The 23,334-nt window shown below is 33.3% G+C and overlaps 1 protein-coding gene across 4 annotated transcripts in view; it reads left to right on the forward strand.

Moving 5' to 3' along the window:
• The window catches only part of NCKAP1 (NCK associated protein 1), a 103,354-nt gene that overhangs the window by 47,569 nt on the left and 32,451 nt on the right, over window positions 1-23,334 (forward strand). For all 4 annotated transcript variants that reach the window (XM_072811172.1, XM_072811171.1, XM_072811168.1 and 1 more), the window contains 11 exons: window positions 1,425-1,481; window positions 3,706-3,802; window positions 4,195-4,301; window positions 5,038-5,170; window positions 7,692-7,773; window positions 9,335-9,393; window positions 15,358-15,503; window positions 17,416-17,548; window positions 21,202-21,321; window positions 21,912-22,051; window positions 22,906-23,037. In XM_072811172.1, the coding sequence (XP_072667273.1) occupies window positions 1,425-1,481; window positions 3,706-3,802; window positions 4,195-4,301; window positions 5,038-5,170; window positions 7,692-7,773; window positions 9,335-9,393; window positions 15,358-15,503; window positions 17,416-17,548; window positions 21,202-21,321; window positions 21,912-22,051; window positions 22,906-23,037 (1,206 nt within the window). The remainder of the gene's footprint in view (window positions 1-1,424; window positions 1,482-3,705; window positions 3,803-4,194; window positions 4,302-5,037; window positions 5,171-7,691; window positions 7,774-9,334; window positions 9,394-15,357; window positions 15,504-17,415; window positions 17,549-21,201; window positions 21,322-21,911; window positions 22,052-22,905; window positions 23,038-23,334) is intronic.

The following is a 23,334-nucleotide window of genomic DNA, read 5'->3' on the forward strand; positions in this document are numbered from 1 at the left end:
GTTGATTTCCTAGATCAAGATATAGAACATTTCCATTATCCCTAGAAAATTGATTTGCACCCTTCTGGGTCACTGCTGCCACGCTCCATCTCCCATCCATCAATCCCCTTCTCAAGTGACTATTCTGATTTCTGTCAGCATGGGTGTTTCTGACATTCTTAGTCATAAACTGAGGTCTAGTGCCCCGTGTACTTTCCAACTCTTATGTGGCTTTTATTTTAGATGCTAGAGTACCTGCAACTACCCCCTGTCTTTTGGGATATTTTCTAATTGATTTTTCATTTTCTAATTAATTCAGATTGAAAATCCTGAAACTTGTATTGTGTCTTACCATATTGATAACGTCTCTGTGAAATCATATTTATATATAAATTATAAGCATTTAGAACCAGGTGGTCTATATATTGAGCAAGCTTATGTTATTTATGATACACATACGCTTCATGGCATCATGAGACTGTCTTTTTGTTACACTTTTCTTTCCCTTTTTTTTTGTTATGCTTTTCTAATAAATTTACCAGTTAAGAATCTTATTTAAAGTTGGAAATTGTTAATTTTTTATTCAATCATGAGTGATCAATTTAAAATATGACTTAGCAGTAGTTACAAGTCAGATCATTAAGTATAAAAGCTTCTTAATTGTAAAGGACAGTGATTACAGAATTAGTGTATTTTGGACATTTGCTCAAAGAACATATAAATCTTAAGAGTATTTAATTTAGAAGTTGAAGTTTTTGGTATAACTGGTTTTAGCCAGGTTGTCAGGAATATAGTTTTTTTTTTTTTTTTTTTTTTTTTTTTAGGAATATAGTTTTTCTTTAACATTATAGGAATTTTCAGTTTTTGTATGTAGTAGTTACGAAAATAACATTTATTAGCACTTATTTTTCAGATGTTACCTTTAAACTTTTTGATGTTGGTGTCCTGTTTTAGTTTAAAGTAGTCATATGCTTTCCCACCCCAGTTTTTTGTACAACAAAACTAGTATGTCTAAACATTCACTAGTGTTGCTGACCTAATATATGTTCTTTCAGAATTTTTTTTAATGAGATAGCATTAAATAGCTTTGTTATTACTTGAGATTTTTTAGAAACCACTATTAATTGCAATGGAAGTATAATTTTAATGTCTTTATGGGGGCTGAATGAGGTGTATTTACTCAAGATCTACATAGTGAGCTTTATTTTTTTTTTGTTAGATATAATATAATATGAGATCTGTTTTTCTAAGAAGACTTAACTGGTACTGTAAGGGACCGAGAAAGGAGGGAGGTAGATTTCTTCCATGCACTTCTAGTTTGAGGGCTAGTTTTTCTTGTTGCTAATAGTCATTTATAATTGACTTTTAGTATTTGGCTAACTCGTTTTGACTGTTACTGATGAAATTAAGATTAACATGGCTCTAAATTTTTTTTTTGCATGTAGCTATAATAAGCGTATTAATGACATAAGAGAATGCAAAGAGGCAGCTGTGTCACATGCGTAAGTAGTTCAATCTTATCTGTGGAAGTTACAATCAAGAAGAATTCTTTTCTTAAAGCATAATTTTGTTCAATGATTGCAGACTTTTGGTATGCAAGATGTGATAGAAATGGGGGACTTTGAATCAATGAAAAATAAATATATATCAGTATCTTGTAAGCTTCAAGTTAGTGCATACATACAGTCCTTAAGTATTTTTGAGGTATTAATAAAAATACTCTAGGAAGTACCTTACAGAGCCTTTATTTTAGGTGTCACTCAAGTCTTTTACTATCACCATGCTTTTGTGTCAATACTTTGCAAGTTGTGATGATTTTTGTACTATTTCATGAAAATTGACATCTTTACACTCCCCTCAATAGTATTTACTTTTCAAAATATGGCTTTCCTGAATTGTGGTAAATATTTTACATTAGTAAGTAGAATAACTTAAAAATTAGCATATTTAAGATCTTTGAGCAACTTCCCAATTTTCTCAGAAATAATTATAAATAACTTGATATTTCAACTTAATTGTTAAATATATGGTATACTTGTGTATATCTTTTCTCTGGTGAGCCTAGGTAGAAGTAATATTTGACCTATCTTATTTCTATAAGCCAGAGAGAAGATAATGCACCTTTGTCATTATAGCACTGCCAGATGTAAAGCCACAAGCAAGAAGTTTTAGAATTTAGGTTTAAGTTAAGGGATGGATGTTGGGAATTTAAACCATCTTTATTCATTGCTGTCAGTGCTATATCATTTCTTCATGCATATTTTTTTACTTGAATGAAATGCTTATATGATTAACAAGTTATTTTCTAGTACAAATAACATACTTTGGAGTGTGTTAGAATTCCTTTCTTAACATACAGAAATACAAATGTTTTTCACTTCTTCATGGGATACACCCTGTTTTAAGCACATATATGGTGTCATAGCTATCTTTTATGAAACTCTTTTAAAGGTAAGGCATTTCCCCCCCTTTATTATTATAAAGTAATCATAAACAGTAAGCAGTAGTAATTTTTCATAGGAATTCCTCATTACCATGTGCCAGGCATACTACTTTATAGACCTTTTCTCTCTGTATTAATAACACCGCAGGCTCCTTGCAACAACTCTGTGTAGTAAAATAGTCCAAATAACCTTGCCCTTTTTCGTCTTAGAAATCGTACTGGATGACTTTGTTATCGTTAGATTAAAAAAGTGCTTGTCATTGGAATTAACCTAACATTGTAAAAGTACTATGTATCAGCCATTATGAAAGATGTATCCTTTGAGGCAGGTATCATCATCCCTTTTTTATAGATGAGAGGCTGGAACTAGAAGTATCTGTGTCTTCTAAAACTAACCTGCTGTGTCCCAGCCAAATTTCTGGTATTCTGTATTCTTTATACTTGCTGTTTTGGCATATATACATAGTGTGTGAGTGTGTGTATGTGTGTGTGTGTGTTGAAGACTGCCTTTTTTTTAAACCTATCACAATCTTAAAATTAAAACTTAAATTGGGACAGTGTATGTCTTGCATAGTGTGATGAAGAGTTGGAATACTTAGGATATTCTGTGATTTTTTTTTCCATGTTAATATGTAAGAGTAATTATTTTTTAAAATTTTGTATTTTAAAAATACCTAGTAATGAATATTTATAATTATCTCTTCCCTTCCTCATCTTTCTGCTTTTGAACAAGAGTGCCAAATGATCTCATCCTAATATCTTTATTGTATATAGCTCTTTAAAGGGTCTCACATATTTAACAGGAATGTACTTAGGAAACTAGGATATACATAATCAGATATTAACTTGTGTTCATTGATTTTTGTGTGTGTGTGTGTGGGGATGACAGAAACTATATAGTAGAGCATTGCTTGCTTTCAAGGATTTCACAGTTCAGTTTATGAAGTGCTATGCTAAATGTTATTAAATTTATGGAAATTATTTAGAAACAGACATCTGGATTTTGGGAAATGCTTCTTGAAGGATTGGTCTTAAAGTTTGAGTAGGATTTTGATAGGTGGAGAGTAACAGAATAAACATGGTTATAAAAACAATGCAAGAAAGGTGAGGATAAACATAAGATTGGAAAGTCATTTAATGAGATGACATACCATAGAAGATATTTGTAGGGCTTCTGCTTTCTAAAAAAATCTTTGGAAATTGACCTGAAATGATAAGTCATTTAATAGCCAGTAATGATTTTAGTGGAAACAGATAAATTATAATGATGTCTTTCCCTATAGTGGTTCAATGCACAGAGAAAGACGCAAATTTTTAAGGTCTGCGCTGAAAGAATTGGCTACTGTCCTCTCTGATCAACCTGGCTTGCTAGGTCCTAAGGTAATTAATTTAATTCTTATTTTAATTATAGGTATGCCTTCTTAAAATGAAAAACTCATTGTGAAGTTTTACTAAAATTTGTTTTAATTCTTATCTCAACTATTGGTGTACCATATTAAAATTTAAAAATACTCTATGGGAAGTTGTGCTAAAATTTGAAGTCTTACTAAAACTGAGAATGAATTGACACTCACATATCACACTTCTTTGCGTTTTTCTCACTTCTTCCTTACATGTATACTTTCCCAAGTTTTCTTCTGTTTTCATTTTTGTTTATTGAACTTGATTTTATTAGCTTTTGCCAGTGACTTTGCTTACAGAAAGATTATGAGTAAGGTTTTGTTTATAATCTTGGCATGAGAATAAGCAATGTTGTTTATTTTTTTAATTAGGCACTTTTTGTTTTTATGGCATTATCCTTTGCCCGTGATGAAATTATCTGGCTACTTCGTCATGCAGATAACATGCCAAAGAAGAGTGCAGATGACTTTATAGACAAGTAAGTTAGCGACATTTAAAAAGTTATTTTTTGAATATTTTGATATATGGAATGTGGAATTTGAAAACGTGGAGTTAAATTATTTTGAAAAATCTTTTTTAGGGCTTTTCATATTTCATAGTAAAGTAATATTTGTAATATATCATTAGATGATACAAATTATAATGCAAAGTCAACTGTAGCTTAATATTAGGGCTTTTAATGTTTCCTTTCCAATACCCTAGGTATAAAGTAAAGTTCTTACTTGTTTTCTTGTTATAACCAGTAATATTTCTTTTGGAATTCAGTTTTTAAAATGATTAACCACACAAAAATTTAAATAAGAATCCTTATGAAGTAGAGTTGTACCAAGTGTGTTATTTGAAATGTCTATCTTTTTAGTCTACAGTCTTTCAATAAGAGTTAGATAAATGAAGCAGAGAAGTAAGAGCATATATAAAAATCTTATTTCTTCCCAATCCTCTAATCGTCTTTTATTTGTGATATTTTTTTTAATGATGTAATTTTTGAGATACCCTAATTTTATTTTCATTTTGGGTGGTCCTTTGTTAATTTTTTAGTTATAGCTGTTTTGCTGTTTTTTTAATTTTACTTTCCATCATAGGAGATATCTTTAAAAAGTAGTTCACATAAGATGATATTTAGCAGTGCTTTTTCTAAGAAAAGGCATTTTATGTGTTCCTTGAGATTGATGAATTTATTTTTTGTGTACTTCTCTTGAATTTTTTTTTAAAAGGCACATTGCTGAATTAATATTTTACATGGAAGAGCTTAGAGCACATGTAAGGAAATACGGACCTGTAATGCAGAGGTATTATGTACAGTACCTTTCTGGCTTTGATGCTGTTGTTCTCAATGAACTTGTGCAGGTAAAAACTGTCTCATGCTGTTCTCCCTCTTATTCCTTCCTTCCCTCCTTTCTAGTAACTAATTTGCTTGCTCAAAATAATTTAGTGTCAGGTGGTGGAGATACAAATATAAGTAAGTCATTGTCATATCTTGTCAAGGAGATATGTAATAGGTGTTATGCTTAAGTGTGTACAAAGCTCAGAGTGAACACAATGCAGGGAATAATTCTTTACTGTGGGGGTGGAGGTATACAGTGGCAAAATTTTAGAAGGCCTTGCAAAAAGATTTACTAACAGAATCCCTCTGGCTCAGTGTGGATGATGGATTTGCTGGGGGCCAAAGGAGGAGGCAGAGAGGTCAGAAGAGAGCTGATGAGAGCCTGAACTTGGTCGGCGGCTATGGCAATAAAGATGAGATGATGGAGACATTATAATTGGTAACCAAGTTTTAGAGGAAAAATAGAATATAAATCTTTTGGCATAGTGTGTTAGTAAATGACCAGATTTAAAAAAAAAAAAAAAGAATCATCTAGTTGTCCTGATTTTATTTTATTTTCAATTTGGACTTCCTCTATGGATTTTTAGTCTTACTTTTGTCTCCATAATTTCTTTATTCAGTCTTTTTCATCTTAATATAAATTTGTTTTACTTTTATTCCAAATAAGCTAACTGTAAGGAAAATTTTTTTTCACTTCATTTTATAAAAATAAAGATGTCTAAAGAGTGTCATAAGCTAACACAGTATAAAGAACAGCATGAATTCTCTTTATAAGACTATTCTGAAATTACTCATTTTCCGGGCAGCCCAGGTGGCTCAGTGGTTTAGTGCCGCCTTCAGCTCAGGGCATGATCCCAGAGACTCAGGATCGAGTCCCACGTCGGGCTCCCTGCATGGAGCCTGCTTCTCCCTCTGCCTGTGTCTCTGCCTCTCTCTCTCCCTTTCTGTATCTCTCATAAATAAATAAAATCTTAAAAAAAAAATTACTCATTTTCCAATGAAATAACCATACTTTGAAATACTGATTTTTTTTCAAACCTACCTAAAAATGCACATAAGAAAAGAAAAAATTGTAAATTGTTTATCTTGGAACATACACACCTTATAGTTTGGTATCCTGAACTGGTGTATTTCTTCCTTTATCCACTAGATGGAGCTCAGATGCTTCTTGTCTAGAATGTCCATTAAAAAAGGAAATGGAAGAGCTGATTTTATCCCTAAAATGTTACTGTTTTCTGTACTTTTATTTAAATAGTTGTCACTTACCAGATAAAGGAGAGGCTTTTGTGCTATCACAATTTAAAAAATAAACCAGACTCCTGCTTTCATGTCATTTTGAAACTTGCTGAAGTTGGATATTAATTAATACATTTCAGATTTATGTTATATAATATTAAATTTTTTAAGTCATTCCATCTCTTTAGGTATCTTTTACATCAGTTGTGTTTTAACAATACTAGGAAAAATAATGTTTTATTTTTTTCTGGAATTACAGTCACATTACCAATAATAATACTAATACTAATTATTATCAGATCTGTTGATGATGTATTTTACTATATCTATACAACAATTCTCTGGGGGTAGGTATTGTTACCATTTGTTGGGGAAAAAAGACTTTGTATGACTTGCTCAGTATCATACAGTTCATAAGTAATAGAACCAGTATTTGAGCATAGGCTTTATTAACTCCATAGCCCGAGCTTCTTATACCCTTTTTGGTTGTAAGGTACATGCATGGTGTTTTTACCCATTTACTAGGATTTAAATTTAGAACTAAGATTAATTTGTTAATATAGTTCATTGTAATAGGTGTTAAATTTTTTTGTTGTGGTAAAATAAGTATCATATGCAAATTTTTATGTTAACTATTTTTAAGTGTACAGTATAGTGAAATTATGCACATATTGTATAGGTTTTAGAAAATTATGCTGTTTGTGAGCTAAGTATCTACTTTTTGAAAAAATATTATTCAGCATGCACTTCAGGTGCAGTTTATAAGGTATTCATTTTTTTAGCTGGCTTGAGAGGGATTTTTTGGTCTTTTGATGAAGTATAATTTATACACAATAAAAGTCACTTGTTCTCAGTATACCATTTCAATTTTGACAACTGTGTACATTCATGTTACTACCACTGCAGTCAAGACCTAGAAAGTTTCCAACACTTAACAGTTTTCTTGTGTCCTTTTTTTTTTTTTTTTTCTTGTGTACTTTTGTAATTGATTCATTCTCTAACCCTGGGCAACCATTGATCTGCTTTTGATCTGCTTTTTGTCACTTTTACCTTAAAAAAAATTTTTTTTTCATATAAATGCTATCATATGCTATATAATCTATTGTTTGTGATTTATTTGAATTAGCATAGTGTTTTTGAGATTGATCCATATTAATGTATGTATCAACATTTCATTCCTGTTTCAGGCTGAAAAATATTCCATAATATGGCCATACCAGCTTGTTTATCCATCCACCAAATTGACGGACCTATGAATTGTTTCCTGAGTTAGATGTTTTTAACATTGTTCTTTGTTTCTTTTTTCAGAATCTTTCTGTTTGCCCTGAAGATGAATCAATCATCATGTCCTCTTTTGTTAACACTATGACTTCCTTGAGTGTAAAACAAGGTAAGTCTTCCAAATAAAAGCATATTTTCTTCTGATTAGGTTTTCAAATGTGATTATTAAGGAGGGGATTTAACAGTTAATTTTTATATACTTATTTTTGGACACATTTAATTTGTTCTCTCTGAAGCAAAAGTTGCCAAAGTGTGTGTGTCATAATGTTTATCAAAATAATGAGGGGACGCCTGGATGGCTCAGCAGTTGAGTGTCTACCTCCTCGGGTCCTGGGATCCAGTCCCACATCGGGCTCCTGTGAGGAGCCTGCTTCTCCCTCTGCCTGAGTCTCTGCCTCTCTCTGTGTCTCTCATGAATTAATAAATAAAGTCTTAAAAAAAATGAGAATTATAGCTTGAAATATCTTATTTTTCAGCAGGGAGAAAGAAGGTATTTTGTAATTAAAAAAACAAAGCATAACGAAGTGTATATACAGCCCAAGCATCAGCTATGACAATATTTGGTACCACTGATAAAATGTTTTAAAAAGTGGTAGGCATATACATATTATCCTATTTAATTCACATAAGTTTTTTTTTTTTTTTAAAGATTTTATTTATTTATTCATGATAGTCACACAGAGAGAGAGAGAGAGAGGCAGAGACACAGGAGGAGGGATAAGCAGGCTCCATGCCAGGAGCCTGATGCGGGACTTGATCCCGGGACTCCAGGATCGCGCCCTGGGCCAAAGGGAGGCGCTAAACCGCTGAGCCACCCAGGGATCCCGAGTAATAAATTTTAATCGGTCTTTATCACACTTAAAAATAGAGAAACTATTGTAAAGTTGCTTGGTGATACTTGGTTTATAGTTACTTGGAGGAGCTTCACCATGCTCTGCAAAAGCCTCTGTTAACAGGACTTCTCAAGCTCTGTTCTAGCTTCTTCAAAATTGGCATTTAGAGTTTAGGGCAGAAGTCTGTACTTTACACTTCTCCTAGCATATAACTCCCTCCTTATATCAACATCTTTATAGGATTTGAGAATGACTTCAGTGTCTTAGTGATTAAATTATTTTTGTTTTTTTTTTTTAAGTGTGCTGTGTAATGGTGTTTAGTGTATTCACATAGTTGTGCAACCAGTCCCCAGAACTTTTCGTCTTGAAAACTGCAACTCCATAGCTATTAAAGACAGCTCTTGATTTTTCCCTTGCCCCTGACATCTACCATTCTGCTTTCTGGTTCCAGGGGTTTGACTACTCCAGATGCCTCATAAGTGGGATCATGTAGTATTTGTCTTTTTGTCACTAACTTACTTCACTAGCATAATGTCCTCAAGGTTCAACTACTCTATAGCATGTGCCAGAATTTCCTTCCTTTTTAAGGCTGAATAATGTACCACATTTTGTTCATCTATTCCTCTGTTGATGGACATTTGGGCTGCTTTTGCCTTTTGGCTCTTGTAAATCATACTGCTGTGAGCATGGTGTACAAATACCTCTTTAAGACTCTGGTTTTAATTCTTTTATGTAGATGGCCATACATGGAATTGTCTTAGATCTTAAATTTTAAAACTCTGATTCTGTATCTGTGAAACATTAACTTCCTTTGTAATCTTTTTTCTCTTATTGTAGTTGAAGATGGGGAAGTATTTGATTTCAGAGGAATGAGATTAGATTGGTTTAGATTACAGGTAAGAATAATTAATAATTTTGTCATTCTGTTTTGAGTATTGAATATTTTTGTTAACATGAAAACGTTTAATAAGAAAAAGATTCATTGTTGTGTATGTGTTGAAAAGACTAGTTTTGTGTAACTATAATTTTTTACCTCATAGAAGAAACATTTTTATTAAGGTATCAACATATGAGTTTTCAGGTTTACAACATAATGAGTTTTGTACATATTGCAACATGATCATAATAAGTCTAATTAACATCCATCACCACACATAGTTAGAAATATTTTTTCTTATGATGAGGACTTTTAAGATCTGCTGTCTTAGCAAATTTCAAATATGCAGTACAGTATTCCTGAGACAGTAATCATGCTGTACATGAAATCTCCAGGACTTATTTATCTTATAACTGGAAGTCTATACCTTCAGATTACCTTCACCCATAATGCTCAACTCTGGCTCCCCACCTCTGGCAACCAGCAATCTGTTGTCTGAGAGTTCAGTTTTAGATTTTTGGGGGTTTTGTTATTTTTAAAAATTCCACATGTGAGATCATTTGATCTTTGACTTTCTGTGTCTGACTTACTTCACTTAGCATAATGCCTTCAGGGTCCACCCGTGTTGTTGCGCATGGTGGGATTTGCCCCATTCTTCTGATTAAATAATATTGTGTGTGTGTTTATACATATATGTATTTACAATGCCATTTCTTTTATCTGTTTATCCACCAGTTGCCACTTAGGCTATTTCCATGTCTTGGCTGTTGCAAATAGTGCTGCAGTGAACATGGGTTTGTAGATAATCTTTTTGAGGTAGTGTTTCATTTCCTTCAGATAAATACCTGGAAATGGAATTATTGGATCATATGGTAGTTTTAATTTTTTGAGGTGTCTCCATACTGTTTTCCATAGTGGCTGCATCCATTTACATTCCCACTAAGTGCATGAGGCTTCCCTTTTCTCCACATTCTTGCCTTGTGTTTTTGATAATAGCTTTTCTAACAGATGTGAGGTGATATGTCATTGTGATTTTGATTTTGATTTCCCTGATGATTAATGATGTTGAGCACCTTTTCATGTGTTTGTTAGCTGTCTGGATATCTTCTTTAGAAAAGAACAAGCAGGCAGCTCACAGGGTGTAGTTTGTTGTCCCGATATAGTGTCATAAGCTTCATTTTTCTGAAATGCAGAAATAAGTGGTAGTAGACTTTAAAAGTTCAGTTTTCATTTAATATATAACTCACATACATAGTTTTTAAGGACTTTTAAATTCAAGCTTAAAATCTTTGTGTATACTATGAATTTAATGATGGGATTTAATTGCCCCTTAAATAGTTCTAGTAATTATGTGGAGACTATGGCCCAGTTTTTTCAATAACTGCATATTTTTAAAATATATTTTTAAAATAATAATATTATGTTCTCATTATAAAATGTCAGAATACCCAGAGGTAAAGTAGGAAATGAAAGTTTGTACTTTTCCCAGTTTCATACCTCAGAAATACTCACTTAATAAGTGGCTTATATCCTTTTAGGTATTCAAACGGTAAGTGGGATTATACTATATATACACATGGCTGTGCAACTTAAATTAATTTTTGTTTGTTTAATTATAAAGTAAAAATATAACCAATATATATTGGTGGAAGTCATTTTTAGATCAGCCCAGTCTCAGGAAGGACTCCTAGGAAGAGCATGCTTTTCTGGCAGTCTGCTTAGTTCCCTGAGGTAATTTTGCTCTCAGGTTCTTTTCTTCGAACCTCAAAATACATGGACATTTTTTTCATTCTCGTTCTTTGTTCTGTGGTTGCATACTTTTGGAGATGATTTTATAAAGAAGACCACTAGTATTAAGTAACTTGCCTGAAGTTGCAGAGTTGGTTAGTGGGAAATCAGGGAAGAACACTTAACACCACTACCCCAAAATAATAAGTGTGTATGTATAAAAGATTTTTTTCTTCCTATTAAAAATAAAGTTTAGAAATGAACATTTCTTTGTTTTAACAAGATCTGTGAAACAATATAGAAGTGGAGCATATAAGGTGAAAATAAAAGTGAAATTGCTCTGCCAAAGGATATCCACATTTAGAATTTTGAAAGTCATTCATTGTCAAAAAGCTTGAACTATTTAGTATTTAAGTCTTCTGCTGTCAGTTTGTGAGAGTGCCTAAACCAACATTTGGGTTCAGAAAATTATAGAGATTTAGGTACATCCCAAATTTACCCTTATTAAATACTTTCAGGATTATTAAGCTTACTCATTTGAAGGAATCACTTGATAATTTAGCTGTGTTCAGTCATATGGCAAAATATAAAGCATTTGTATAAGCATTAAGAATGTAGAACTGACAGATCCCTTTGTAAGTATTTTTAATTTTTATGAGTGATTATAAGAATATCACTCTCTCTGATTTTTTCATATGTTGTATTCTTGCTTTTATTAGTTTGCTAAGGCTCCCGTGATAGCATACCAAAGCTGGATGGCTTAAACAATAGAAATTTGTTGTTTTATAGTTACGGAGGCTAGAAGACTGAAATCAAGGTGTCAGCTGGATTGATTCCTTCTGAGGGCTATGAGGGAAAATCTTTTCTATGCTTTTTTCCTAGCTTCTGGTGATTTGCTGGCAATCTTTGATGTTTTTTGGCTTGTAGATGAGTCACTGTCATGGCATTGTCCCTGTCTCTCTTCATATAATCTGTACATATCTCTGTGTCCAAATTTTTCCTCTTATAAGGATACTGGTCTTATTGGATTAGGGCCCACTCTAATGACCTCTTTTTTAACTTGATTACCTCAGTAAAGACGCTGTTTCCAAGTAAGGTCACTTTCTGAGGTACTGGGGACTATGACTTCAACATATTTTTTGTGGATAGAATTTAACCCATAACATTGCTCATAATCGTGACTGGGACATAAAGTCACTCTCTATAACTCTTCATTTTTAGTGACAGAAGGGCAGAGCATACAAGGAAGAAAGCAGTGGGACATACAACTAAGCCAGAGAAGTCTTGTCTGAGCGGGAAAGTGCAACTTGTGAGGCAGTGGTGAGAATCCAGAAGGTTTGCATAGGTGATGAAGAATAGGTCAGCAATGAAGGTTCCATGCCTACTGACTAGACCGTAGGATACAGGAGATAAAATATTGAACATTATTTTATAATCTGTAGAGGAGTACAAATCTTGTTTTGAGGATATTATAAATTTGGGTGTGGAGACAGGCATAAAAGATAATGAAAATTAAGTAGCGGTTGAAAGTGTAAAAGATGCTACTTGACAGAGTATGATTATAATTAACTATAGTTTTCTTAGAGGGGAGAAAGCTTTTTTTCATGTTGGAATTGCTAATAACGACTATAGAGAAAGCATCATTTTGCCCAGATCTTGAAAGATGGGTAGAAATTGAATAGGAAAATAGCCTACACAGGAGGAAAGGGCAAGTAAAGAGACTTTTTAGTGTAAAGTATTACTACAAGAGGGAAGAAGCCTTCACAAGAGAGATGACTGATGAGTGATCAAATAGAAGGATAAGAGTTGGGTATGAGCGCGTGGCCCGAGAGGGTGTAGAGTTCTCTAGGTAGCAGTAATTCTTGTAGTGCAGGGCCAGAAGGATAAGGCTTTGGGAGAATTTTGTAATTGTTTTCTGCCTTAACTGGAGTCCTATCCAATTTGATCTTAAGGTCATTGGTCTTTTATACGTCATTTTGATCTTTTTCCTTTTTTCTAATCTTTAAAGCATTCTTTCTCCATGTATTCTCTGTCATTATTTTTCTCCTTCCTACTTCTTGTTCCCCTATGTATTCCAGTAGTGTCTTAAGCATCTTTAGTCATCTATCTTCATTTATCTTCTTTTCTTCTGTCATCAAATTTACTTGGGTTGTTCATATCTTACACTTTTATTTAAACCTTTTTTTTTTAAAAAAAATAACCTATTTCTCCTTTCATTGTTGTCAAGTATTTCAAATAAGTCTTTTACGTTAAATTATCTCATTTTGTCACCATCCATTTCATCTGAAATTGTTTCCACAGTGATATTTTAATTCAGAATTTTTGAAATGAAGGTCAGTTAATGAAAGTCTTTATTAAGCTCATGGCCACAACTGTGTTTCCTCTTTAAACTGTAAAGCTGATTAAAGATAAACTTCTGTTAGACTTAATTTGTAATATATGTCCATGCCGTCAGAATATTGCCCTCATTCTTCTTCATTTATTCAAAAACTATAAAACTCTGTTTTGTCTGTGGTGTTTCTGTGTTAGTAAACAGTAATTATCCATGCTCTGGCCCCTTGTTATTGTAGAGGCTAAGAGTTGATTTTTATCCAGTTTACAAGGAAATAATTGTTTATAGTCTACTATTTCATGGAAACTGGCAGAAGACATGGGGCCCCTGCATCAGAGACAAAGGACTTAATTATTCACTGCACAGGAAGCATCATGAGCATTAGTGTATATGTATCATTTTTTCCCCTTGCTTCCATGACCCATGGTGGAAGGCCCAGAGGAACCCAGATGAATGGTGGGTACACAGTAGGTTTATGTTGCAGCTAGGGAACACTGAATTTGATGCACCCTCCCTTTTACCAATACAAGCATACTAGCTCTTTGATCCAGAGGTCGAGATGACCTCATTCCTCAAGTTTGGTAGCTGCAAATACAACCTTGAGAAATGGCCTGAGTAATGAGTGCTCTGGGTCTTGCATTCTTGGCATATCCAATGTGTAGGCATACATGAGATCCACGAGGAAGTATTTCCCAAAAGCCAGAACCCTGGCCACGATTCGTAGCTCTTCAGTTGCCCACCATTTCTAGTCATTTCCCGGATGAAACTGTTTTAAACTATACCACCATTGTAGACCAGACCATCATGATCCTGTCTGGATTATTGCCACTCCTGCCTGCTAACAGATCTCTGCCTCCTATTCCCTTTCTGTCCACCTTTCCCCAATTCCCTCCACTGCATAGAATAATCTTTCTAAAACAATAATTGGCCACTGTGCAAAACCTTTAGTTCATGAAAGGGGTCTACAAGATCTGGTGGACTCTCGTCTTATACCACTTTCTCTCTCTCTCTTTTTTTTTTTTTCTTTTTAAGATTATTTATTTATTCATGAGAGACAGAGAGGGAGAGAGAGAGAAGCAGAGACACAGGGGGAGAAGCAGGCTCCCTGCAGGGAGCCCAATGCGGGACTCGATCCCAGGACCCCAGAATCACGCCCTGGGCCAAAGGCAGGTGCTAAACCGCTGAGCCCCCCAGGGATCCCCTCTCTTCTTTTCACTTTAACTGTAGCCATAGTGAACAGTATTTATTCTGTAGACACTCCTCCTATTCTCATTCTGTGCCTTTCTGGAATGCTCACTGTCCATGGACAGATTTCTGCTCTCTGATTTGATACCCTTGTAATAAACACTGTTACAGTGTTTCTTTTCCCATAAAGCTATCCTCATGGTTTTGGTTAAGTTCTGTCACCTTATTGGTCAACCTACATTAATTTTTACTATCTTCAGTTCTTTTCTAGAATCCATCAGTTAGTACAGTGTGTCATATTACCTAGTTTTTAATTATTCAGTATAATCTAAAACCTCAGTGAATCAAAACGTACAGTACTTCCTTTCATCTCTGTGTTTCCCACGTATGTTTTCTTTCAAACTAGATTGAAAATTTCTTTTAGTAGGGTTAACTGATAATTCACTGTTTTATACTTTTGATATTGTAACTTCAGTTCCTTTGGGGTTCAATATGAATGACCCACATATTAGATTTTGTTTTATTGACAGTAATACCTGTTTGTTTATGTAAATAATTTTCTTGATAGGAATTTCAAGTTGGTCACTATTGACAGCTTTAAAAAGGTGATGTTATTGATACAGTGTCAAAATAAACACTAGAAATTTTTCAGTAGTGGGTTTTTTTTTTTCCCCTGTAGAATGTCAAGGCTGAAATATTGGTCTGTTCTTAAACTACTTTTGTTTTTGACTTTCACAGGCATATACTAGTGTTTCTAAGGCTTCACTTAGCCTTGCAGATCACAGAGAACTTGGAAAGATGATGAATACAATAATTTTTCATACAAAAATGGTAGATTCTTTGGTGGAAATGTTGGTGGAAACATCAGATCTCTCCATATTTTGGTATGTGGTAATTTTTTAAAAATCAGAATTTGAAATTTTTAGTATTCAAAGATATCTTTGTTGGTTGTTTTTATGTTAGTGTTGTAGTCCTTGAGCCCATTCAGTAAAAGACTCCTAAGAATAAAAAGAACAGGGGTGTCTAGCTGGCTCAACCAGTAGAACATGTGACTCATGATCTCAATGATAGGGGTTTGAGCCCCATGTTGGATGTAGAGATTACTTAAAAATAAAATCTTCAAAAAAAAAATAAATAAATGGAATAGTTGGCAACTTGCTAACAAAAAGTCTACAAAGTTAGGGATCTTATGTCTTTTTTTTTTAGTTCTAAGAGTTGTGAATTTATTTTACTTTTTTTGAGGAGGTAAAAAACAGTCACTTTAGATTGCCTCAAGGCCCTCTTTTGCATCATTATATGAAGGAAAAGAAGTTGTGAATCAGGGTCAAATAGAGCAAATGTTGGAAACTAAATGGCAAGTAATTTCGCTCTGCAGTATTAAATTAGACGTTAATATTATGATGATGTGGTGACTACTCCTCCATGGTGCTCTGTTCCTCTCTGCTCTTTTTTTTTTTTTCCTCTGCTCTTATCATAGCCTTTTTAGTTCTTTTCTTCCCTCTCTTTCCCCTTACATAATGTGGTCCTTGAAGGAAGGTCAGGTTTTTGTTTTCTTAGTATCTAACATGGTAGATACTTAATAAATGTTTGAAAGAATAAATGAACCTGATTGTGATCAAACTAATAAACAGTGGGACCAGGATTCATACTCAAGTATTCTGGCTCCTAAGCTGTGCAGTATCAATGCTGTATCTGCTTCTTGGCTTTTTTTCTGTGTATGGAGGCTAATTGGAGTAACCTATTATCCTTTATTTCTACAATGCTGAGATAATCTCAGTGGATACTAATAGTAGTTTCTGTGTGTTGAAAGCTATCATTATGAATAGCTTCTCACTGTTTTTCTGTTGTTGTTGTTTTTTTTTTTAGTGTGGGGAGATACCCCCAGTCCACACTGATTGGGCCGTTTGTTAGGATAGCTTTAATTAACAGTATTGCAGAAGAAATCCGGGTCATCAGATAGGGAAGGCATGAGAGGTTTCTTAAGGGAATTCCTGAAACAATGTATCACTGAAACACAATATATCACATGTCAGATTTGTAAGAATTTTAAGATTATTTTTAGAACTGTATACTATTGTCTGACTTGGAAAGAAAAATGGAACATTTTAGGTCTACATATATTTGATCTACAGCAAGGTACCTATTGGTAAAAGAAAGCTGCTGCAATAAAAAATCCTTTTCCCTTTCCTTAGAAGTAAAAATACATTGAGTAATGTTTAAAATTTGTGATTTTCAGTCATATTTAATTAATTTTTACCCATTTTTTTCTTGTCACATTCTTATTTTGTCTACTACATCCAAAATAAAGACATGTTTACTACTTCTGGTTGTCTATTCCAAGATGTACTATATTTTATTGACTCATAGTCTTTTATATTTAATATCTCCTAAATCCAGAAGTAATTTTAAATTGATGGTGCATCATTATTTAATTGACAGTGCTTTTCTTTCTTGGTGGTACATAAAATAGTGGTGTTTCTTAAAATTGATAATGACTTGGCTTTGATAAATCTGGTAGTGTGAGATTTGAATGTCATATGTTCATATGCCATAGATACAGTTTATTTTGTGTTTTTTTATTTTAAAACTTGGTTAATATTATAAAATAATATTTCTTTTATTCTGTAATGATTGTTGGTGTATAAAAGATAGTCTTTGGAGAAATAACTACTCTCTTCTTAAGGGAATAAAGGCTACCAGTTGATAGCTTTCATTCACTTGAATCAAACAAAATTAACTGTATCATAAAATTTTTTATATGAAATATTCTAATTTTTAATTTGTTTCCTTATATAGTTTTTATAGTCGTGCTTTCGAGAAGATGTTTCAACAGTGTTTGGAGTTACCCTCTCAGTCAAGATACTCCATTGCATTTCCACTACTTTGCACTCATTTTATGAGTTGCACACATGAACTGTGTCCTGAAGAGGTAATTTCAGGGTAGTATTATGATTTATATGGTATGTAGAATACACCAGAGTACACCAAAATGTAGCTGGCTACATTTTGCAAAGTCACAATTACCTAATCTAGTTTCTTACCTAATTTCTCTGTTTGCAGAATCAGAAGAATGTTTCAATAGATTAAAATAGATGTAGCATTTACTTCCACAGATGAATAAATACACATATATATTTTTAAGAACATATTATAAAATCACTTGGGGTTACATTTATTAAATGGATTAAATATTCATATTTATGGTAAAGCTACATACAGTAATTGATTTTGTATGCTTACTTTTCCTCTTAAATTATTATTGGAAAGAATCAAAAATTGAATTACCGATTACTGACTGTAAACATAAAACATGTCAAGGAGGAATTTTACTGATGTTAATATGATAGATATAGTAAACAAAATTAACATTATTAGTATTTGTAAGACATACAGCCACACATAGTTATTGAATATTTTAATTACTTGGTACTTTTATCAATAAAAAGTATCAAAAAAGTATGCAGTATTTCTCCTGATTTTAGAGAAGAAATGTCACTTTGTAAGTGTGATAAGACTATATATTAGAGTTAAGTGGTCTGGTTTTTTATAGTTTAACTTATGTTGAGTCCCTTTACTTAGAACTACAGAGCTTGGAGAAAAGAAACTAACAAATAGCAGTAGCATTATTAATGTCTTTAAGCATTAAGTAACATCTGTTGCAGATTGTATTCCTCAGTGCATTGGAAGGGGACTCTGAGACAGAACTTAGCCTGCAAGAGGTTTAGGAGGAATTGCTTTTAGGAATATTAACTGTGAGGGGATAGCAACGCCAGCAAATTTTAGACTTTTTAGATTTAATAGATTCTTTCCTTGAGCTTTATACCCAAGGTATACTATTAATTTTTTCTTCAGTCATCCTTCCCATTCAATCACCCATGAAGTCTTCTTAATTTTGTCTGGTTTCATTTCTTGAATTCACCCTCTACCCTCAGTTTTGCTTTTGTGACTATTGTAGCTCAAATTTGCAGTACTCTTCACATGTACTCCTGTTTTGTTTTGTTTTTTTTTAAGATTTTATTTATTTATTCATGAGAGACACATACAGAGAGGAGGCAGAGACACAGGCAGAGGGAGAAGCAGGCTCCATGCAGGGAGCCCGATGCGGGACTCCATCCTAGGTCTCCAGGATCACGCCCTGGACTGAAGGTGGCACTAAACCGCTGAGCCACCCGGGCTGCCCCCACATGTACTGCTAAATAGTTTTCCTGCCTTCAGTATTTCTGCCTTTAAGATTATCTAATACAATGCCACCAGAGTCTCTTTCCTTCTGGGAGAATCCTCAGTGGTTGTCTGTTGCATATGGAGAAAGTAAACATTTCTCACCAAAGCACTTAGATCTTCAGCAATTTGGACTCTCATTCTTTTTTTCTCTTAAAAAAAACTGTAATTAGGGGCACCTGGGTGACTCAGTAGTTGAGTGGTTGCATTTGGCTCAGGGCGTGATTCTGGGGTCCTAGGATCGAGTCCCACAGTGGGCTCCCTTCTGGGAGCCTGCTTCTCCCTCTGCCTGTGTCTCTCATAAATAAATAAAATCTTTAAAAACAAAAACCTTATAATTAAAAATATATGTATATACATATATTTAATATATGTGATATATATATATATCACATAAAACTTTTCCATTTAAATTATTTTTAAATGTTTAGTCAGTGGCATTAATTACTTTCACAGTGTTGTACAGCCACCACCACTATCCATTTCCAAAATGTTTGTCACCCGAAGGATAAACTTTGTAATCATTAAGTTGAACTTCTCATCCCTCCAACTCTTGGTATATCCTCTAGTCTATTTTCTGTCTCTAAGAATTTGCCTATTCTAGGTAGTTGATATAGGTGGAACCATGCAGTATATGTCTTTTTGTGTCTGGCTTATTTCAGTTAGCATATTGCTGATGTTGCCTGGGTCTTTATCTCCACTCCAGACCTTTACTGAAAGATCTCCATTTTCTGGATCAGGTATTTTTAGCCATCTGACATGTAGCATGTCCAGAATAGAACTTGATTCTCCACGTTACTCAGTCATCATCCTTTGAAGCCTTTTCTGCCTTTGGCTTCATATATATCCAAACTTATCCAAACTCCTCCCTCTTTTCATCCTTGTCAAAGCCACATCTTTTTTCTTGGATTATTGTTGTAGTCTCCTAAATGGTCTCCACTTCTGACATTGTTTTCCTAAAATCTTTCTCAGCACTGTAGCCCGAGGCTGAGGCAGATCATGGAGAGACTTTGTGATATTAAGAGACTATTTGTTCTGTTTTTCACCCAGTCTCAGCATTTCTGAGCCATTGAAGGGGAGTAGTGATATCAGATTTGTATTTTAAATAAGTCTAGTAAGTTTGAAGAAATGCTAGTTCAGTGGTCTTTTTTCGGAATTAAGTGATAGCAAGGGATATGTTTCATCTTCCAGGAGTCAGAATTTGGTTACATAAAACCTTAAATGTTTACTATTTGAAATCTTTCCTTATGTAAACCAATATTTAATTGTATCTGTCCTGGAGGTTCCTTTTGGTTTGGTTTCCTATTAAAATTTTCAGTGGTGCTTAGAATAAAATACATTAAGGTATCATGATAGATCTAGGAACTGTTACTTTAGGTATTGAAGTATTTTTATATTCTTGTATATTGCATTTGTTTTAGCACATAGAAATACCAAATGTAAACTCTCGGTATATTTGTTATGTAATTACGGAAGATTTGGTAAGGTAAACTTTCAAAAATTTATCTCTTTGTAAAGTATTGCAAAAGTGTAATACAAAATTTTATTGCATTATATACTCAACATTCTAGTTACCATTGACAAGAAAAACCTATTAAATTATTATGGCACCCACCAAAACTAAAAAGATCAGATTCCTATAGAGAAAGATGGATGGATTTAAGTGAGTGTGTGGCGTGCTCTCTCTCTCTCTCTCTCTATATATATATATATATAAAATCTCCTTAAAATTAAACATAATATAAAAATAATAATTCTTTTTTTCCGCTGTTGTGTTCAGAAAATGCATGGTCAGCTTTTTATCTCTTCTGGGTTGGGGAGTTTGATTTTAGCAAGTTGAATGTCTTGTGACTTTGTTTTATTGACACGATTTCTCACAATTTTAATTAAATATTTAAGCTTTTTTGTTTATATATTACCAAGTTATTTTTTGTGCCAAGATTTACATTTATCTGTATATATAGTGTGTGTGTGTGTATCAGTTAAGATTAGAGAACATTACTCTAAATGTGTTCTTTCACATCTTCTGTTTGATGGTTCAGTATTTAAATAAGAACGAATGTAGGACCTTGCAAAAATTGAAGATTAATAGCTTTTCATGGTAAAGAAATTACTGGTCCTCTAAGATCTCCCCAATTGTGCTTGACTTGTATAATCACCAAATATTTATTTTATGTCAACTATGTAAAAACAGTATGATAGGTTAGTTGTTCTAAGAGATAAAAGTAATCTAGAACATTCTCTACTACCACTCCTTAGTGTACAATGGACTTTAACTTTATTTTCCGTGTTTATTTAAAAAAATATTTTAATTCAAGCTACTTTCTTATAACTTTTATTATTGTTATCATTCGGCTTTGACAGCGACATCATATTGGAGATCGCAGTCTTTCTTTATGTAATATGTTCTTGGATGAAATGGCCAAACAAGCTCGAAATCTCATCACTGATATTTGCACAGAACAGTGTACTCTTAGTGACCAGGTAATAATTTACGTGTTTCCTTACAGACAGGACTTTTGTGTACGAAGGCAAGAGAATTAAGTGTTAGGCAGTTGTAATTTTTTTATTGTTAAAATGTCAGTAAATCTCCTTACCTCTTCTTATAAAACATCATTTTTAGGTTTTTAAAAATTTGCCACTGTCTTACTGTTTAAAATCCAGCCTCTAGCTTGGCATTCAAGTCCCTTCCTCATAGCTCAAACCATCTACTTCACCCTTCACTTGGTGTTTTAACACCGAGTAGTTCTCACTAAATTCTGAACTTTTCTTTCCAGTAAAATGTTCTCATTCTTTGCTTGTCTAGTCTGTTTTTACTTACCATTTAAACTTTAGTTTTGATATAACTTACTCTATGAAGCTTTCTTCACACAAGATTTACCTATTTCTGTTTTCTACCAAGCTGTGTGACTTCCCTGACCTGGGTAGGTAAACTGCATCTCACATATGCCTCTGTTCTTTGTGCTAGATGCTATTTGCTACCTTGTCTGGATTCAGCTGAGATTTGCTTAAATAGTTAATGTTTTTTCAAAATAATTGGTGTAATATAAGATTTAATTTCTTTTTAAATTTAGTTGTTGCCCAAGCATTGTGCCAAAACCATTAGTCAAGCAGTGAATAAGAAGTCAAAAAAACAGACTGGTAAGAAAGGGGAACCTGAAAGGGAAAAGCCAGGAGTTGAGAGTATGAGGAAAAACAGGCTGGTAGTGACCAAGTAAGCCATCCAATTTTATTGTATCTTTTTGTTACAAGTAGAAGTTTTTCACTTTTTGTATGGCATTAGTACTGAGGGAATGCTCATAGTTGTAAATTCTTCATTTCTTGTCATTAAGTATCATCATTATTATTACTATTATTTTACCTTTGTGTATTTGAATAATTAGTGCTTATTTCCAAAATACAGATTTTGGATTTTTGAAAATTTTGGATTTAAAGAAAATTCATTTAATAGGTAATATTTGTCTATATATAATGAATGCAAAAGGCCAAAAATCTGTCTAAAAATTGGGAGGATACACTATAAGTAATCCATAATTTTCCATTTATTAAAAAGCAGGTAATCTGAGACTTTATTTTGGCATATTGTTGTATTAGAACATAAATCATTTTTATAGTACGTATATCAGACTAGATATTAAGGATTGTGTTTTTGGAGGGTAGGCATTGGTGGACAATAATGGATGAACATTTGTTTTGTTTAAAGTAAATTTCTTACTTCTTGGCTTTTTTTATGTTGAGCAAGCTGTTTGCCATTTTGTAGACAACTTTCGTCCTCCAATACAGAAAGTACAGCAAGATTGTCTATGAGCATGTAATAAACTTTCTTGTATATTAAATCAATGTAATTGTCATCTGAATGGAGAAACAAATGAGTGATACTGTCTTTAGAAAACTGCTCTCATGTTAGTGATATCCTTAAAGATTTTGAACTTGTCAATTTAGGAAGAAAAATACTGAATTCTGGAATTATTATCCCCAAATGAGATCTGATACATTTATAAAAGTAATTTTGTATTTTTATGATGAAACATTGAACATTTCATTTACTGTTCATTAATATTTTTTCAGCCTTGATAAATTGCACACTGCACTTTCTGAGTTGTGTTTCTCTATAAATTATGTACCAAACATGGTGGTTTGGGAACATACTTTTACCCCACGAGAATATTTGACTTCTCATCTGGAAATCCGCTTTACAAAGTAAGAAAGAATAACAAACTTTTTTGTTGGTTCAGTTAATGAATTTGTTATGTACTTCATATCCTTGTTACGAGGAAAAGTAGTAGTAGAACTGATATAGTATCAAGAATAATGAATGGGGAAGTATAGAGAGTGGTGAACTAGGAATCACTTAAGTTACCCAGATTCTTGTCCCATACTTGTTATTAACCAGTTTTAACACCGGACAAGCCAGTTAATTCTGTGAGCCTTAGATTCCCTATAAGTAAAATGAGAAGATTGAAGCGAATCAGTATATTTCAGCTGGTAGGTAGCAAC

Source organism: Canis lupus, chromosome 34 (genome assembly GCF_048164855.1).
Source record: "Canis lupus baileyi chromosome 34, mCanLup2.hap1, whole genome shotgun sequence".
NCBI classification, from domain to species: domain Eukaryota; kingdom Metazoa; phylum Chordata; class Mammalia; order Carnivora; family Canidae; genus Canis; species Canis lupus.